Source organism: Girardinichthys multiradiatus, chromosome 1 (genome assembly GCF_021462225.1).
Source record: "Girardinichthys multiradiatus isolate DD_20200921_A chromosome 1, DD_fGirMul_XY1, whole genome shotgun sequence".
Classification (NCBI taxonomy): Eukaryota; Metazoa; Chordata; class Actinopteri; order Cyprinodontiformes; family Goodeidae; genus Girardinichthys; species Girardinichthys multiradiatus.
In genome coordinates this window covers 31873763-31877998 of record NC_061794.1, presented here as the reverse complement: position 1 = coordinate 31877998, position 4236 = coordinate 31873763, and the positions used below count along the sequence as shown (strand labels likewise).

The window sequence follows — 4236 nt, the reverse complement described above, 5'->3', positions numbered from 1 at the left end:
TTTTTTGAGCAGTGTATATGTGTATATATATATTCAAGGGACAATCATTAATGATGTCAGTTGTTTACTATGCAATTACATAATCTTATTGTTTCAAAAGGAATAAAATGAAAATAAAAATAAAAGGAAGCTCAGTTGGACCCTAATTTCTTAGTTGTGTGGGTGCCATTCATTTTATTGGTACCACTAACTGAGTAGAAACTGCCCCACCATAGAAAACCCTTTTCTTCTTTGTCTGTAGGATCTTTCTGGTGGTGCTGCTGAATGTGTAACAATTACCTTTAAATGGGTTTTCTGAAACAGAAACAGTTGCCATGATACATTTGAATTGTATAGGGAAATGATCAGTAATGATTTAAACTCACAATAACTCTTTGGATCTGATGCTTCAGTTTTACTTTAAGTCCCCTCATTCAAAATTCATGCAGGGAATAAAAATAATATTAATCTACGACTAAATTATTAATACTCATGTAATCACACAGAGCAATGAGCTCATGTTTTAGTAATCATTTCAGTTTTATACTTGTTGGATAAAACTACCTGTTAAATTAGGACATATTCTGTACTCGTCTGTAGTTTTACTGATGTGTTCTGGTAAATTATTTTTTAGTTTTAACATCAGTTTCCACTTCTCTGTAATCAAGGTAGTAGTCCATATTCATAACCTTTGTTTGAAGGTCTCTTTTGATAATATAAATTAGTATTATTCCTTAATCTTTCTTAATGATTAATTTCTAAGACTTAATATTCATCATCAGATAAAGCTGAGTGTTGTGACATGTAAATATGTTTATGTATATATGTATCCTGGTTAATATTAATATTATAATCCTTTTATTAGCCAGATATCTAAATCCAAGGTGACCTGTGACTGAAGTGAGATTATATCTGCTTTGCAGGCACCACATGGAGAGTTTATTTAAAGATTTAGTATATTCCTATATTTCTGATGTAGATGTAAACAAAAAGAAAACAGGTTTCAAAGTAGAAACTGACTCAAGACATAAATGCATTTTGAATAGGTCATTCACATTTATTTATTTATTTATTTATTTGAATAAATATACTACAGTCATATGAACTTTCCACCCAAGTTATAATTAAAACATAAACAGGATGAGTCATTTGCAAAGTGCGATTTATTTTACGTTGCCTTGATTACATGCCTCTACATTCAAAAATAAGCCAGTATCATATAGAATCCAACTGTTAGAGAATAACATTTTCCCCTTTTATCTGAGGAAAAAAACTCACAGACGGTTAAGTTGGATATGCTGTACATACAGGAACAACTCTGTAATGGGCTGACCTTTCCTGCAACTGTCTTTAGGTTAAACCAAGTCGTTTGTGAAAATAAAAAAGGGGAAGTTATTTCTGTAGCCATTAGCCTTCAGTCGTTTCCCTGGGGATGCAGAAGTCTTCTTGAATAGTAGATTATGGAGCCTTTGCCTGTTGCTCCATTTATGCAGGAGATACGGAGCTGGAGGACACAGAGGAGGCCTCGGTTTTGGAGGCAGTGGTGGATGCCCCCTCCTCCTCTTCGAAGGGATTCTTCCCGCAGCACAAGGTGGTGATCATGCAGTGGCGGAACTGCTTGTTCATGCAGATGTAGATCAGTGGGTTGTAGATGGAGGAAGACTTGGCAAAGAAAGCTGGGAGGGTCATAAAGAGAGGTCCAAACTCAGAACCCTGATTTATGAAGATGTACCAGGCTACGCTGGCGTAGGGACACCAGCAAATCAGGAAGCCGATGACCATGATAATGACCATGCGGGTGACTTCCCTCTCAGCTCTCTGGGTGGTCTCAGACTCCTGCTGGGCAGCAGCAGCCTCTTTGACGGCACAAAGCAGACGGCCGTAGCAGAAGAACACAACGAAAAGAGGAATGCAGAAGTGGCAGACGAACATGTAGACAACAAAGGACTCATTGTTGAAACCCTCTGCACGGGTATAGTAGTCGACTCCGCATGAGCACTGCATGCCCTCTGGGATGTAACGAGACCAGCCGACGAGAGGCGGGACAGCACAGGCAGAGGCCATGATCCAGGTGAAGACCAGACCCATAATTGCGTGATTCTCAGTGAAGCGGAAGTTGCTGATAGGCTTGCAGACAACCAGCCACCTCTCAACAGCTAGAACGACCAGTGACCAGAGACCAATCTCACCACCAAGGGTAGCAAAGAATCCTTCCACATTGCAGCCAAGACGTCCGAGGACAAAGTAACCATGCATGGAGGTGTACATCGTTGTGGTGAATCCTCCGAACACCATGAAAAGGTCGGCCACCGCAAGGTTGAGCAGGATATAGTTTAGAGGGGTTCGCAGCTTCTTGTGTTCGAGGGTGACATAGAGGGTGAGGAAGTTGACGGGGAAGCCGACGAGAATGAGGAAAAACATGTAGGCGCCCAAAGCAGCATAGGCTGCTGTGTTGACAAGGTAGTACTGAGGGTATTCATAAGGACTCCGGACAACGCCAGTGGTATTAACCATAGGGATATAAAAAAAGGGTCCCTCTGTGCCGTTCATGATTGCGGCTTGCGGTTGCTATCAGCCCCTCGGTGGTATTTCGTCTGGCTGTTTGAGATTATGATGGAGATGGACCTTGCTACAAATGGGTCTGGTGGCCTCGGCCAGGCTTTTAAAAGGCACACCTTGGATTATCACTTTCCAAATCCGTCAGCACAAATTGATTTAGGCCATAGTTAATATCTAATCCAGCCATCACTGCAAACATAACTGACCACTCATCAAGATATTAAGGTTACACCTGCTCAGGTCTGTCTTGGAGCTATTGAATGGCTATGTGTTCCAAAGCATGATTACAACCAGCCATATTGTGCACAAAAATAAATTGTGCACAAGTTTGAGTTAAAATTGTGGTTTAAAATGTCACTTCTGATGTCCGTACTTGAAAACAAAAGTCATACACCCAACAGGAGGATTTTCAAAAAAGCTTTCATGTGTTGCCTGAAATCTCATTGTATTATTCACTTATTCAGGAACTTATTTTTATTTGGTGAGTGAAAGAACGTGGACATATATTATTTTATATTAATTAAGGTAACTGTGACCGTGTAAATAAGCCTTCTACTTTGCAGACCTACTCCACAGCTGGATTTTTTATTGACAAAATAAAAGCTATACATCTAAATATTTTACATATAGAAACTTTGCAAAATTACTTTATAAACAACAGACTAAAAATGCATTCAGTATTTTCATGAATTATAGTAATAAATAGTAATCTTAAATGTTAGGAATCTTAGAAATCTTAGACATGATTGCATTTATTTGTATTTATTTCTGAAAACCTTTCCAGTTATTTTGGTTCTGATCTTTCCATTTGCTTTAAAGAAAGTACCTAGAAGTGGACTATTATTTAAAAAAAAGACAGATTAAGTAATTTAACTAAGAAACATCCAATTATGTATCAAAATCATAAAACCAAATTTCCATACAGAATATAGAAAATAATTGAAAATGCTGGTTTTCAGATGATAAAATTTCATACCAGACAAAAGACAAAATGATTAAAACTACAAAGATAGGAATTGTTGATCGGGTAAAATGACCATCCTTCGTTAAGGGTTACCAAATCTCAGACATTTTAGCATTTATAGTCTAAGCTAATTTGCAAGTTGGGCTTTTGATAATGTAACAATATAAAATATACACTCACCGGCCACTTTATTAGGTACACCTATCCAACTGCTCGTTCACGCAAATTTCTAATCAGCCAATAGCTAATCAGCGACATGGCAGCAACTCTGCATTTAGGCATGTAGACATGGTCAAGACGATCTGCTGCAGTTCAAACCGAGCATCAGAACGGGGAAGAAAGTTCATTTAAGTGACTTTGAACGTGGCATGGTTGTTGGTGCCAGACGGGCTGGTCTGAGTATTTCAGAAACTGCTGATCTACTGGGAATTTCACGCACTACTATCACTAGGGTATACAGAGAATGGTCTGTTCTGTGGGCGCAAATGCCTTGTTGATGCCAGAGATCAGAGGAGAATGGCCAGACTGGTTCGAGCTGATAGAAAGGCAACAGTAACTCAAATAACCACTCGTTACAATCAAGGCATGCAGAAGAGCATCTCTAAAGGCACAACATGTCGAACCTTGAGGCGGATGGGCTACAGCAGCAGAAGACCACACCGGGTACCACTCCTGTCAGCTAAGAACAGGAAACTGAGGCTACAATTCACACAGGCTCACCAAAATTGGACAAT

At 39.2% G+C, this 4236-nt stretch overlaps 1 protein-coding gene across 1 annotated transcript; it reads right to left on the bottom strand.

The window, feature by feature from the left end:
- Positions 1-1124: 1124 nt before the first annotated feature.
- On the bottom strand, positions 1125-2617 carry LOC124866831 (rhodopsin). Its single transcript, XM_047362807.1, has one exon. It carries the CDS (start codon positions 2527-2529, stop codon positions 1465-1467), a length of 1065 nt encoding a protein of 354 aa, XP_047218763.1. The 5' UTR covers positions 2530-2617; the 3' UTR covers positions 1125-1464.
- Between the last annotated feature and the right edge of the window lie 1619 nt (positions 2618-4236).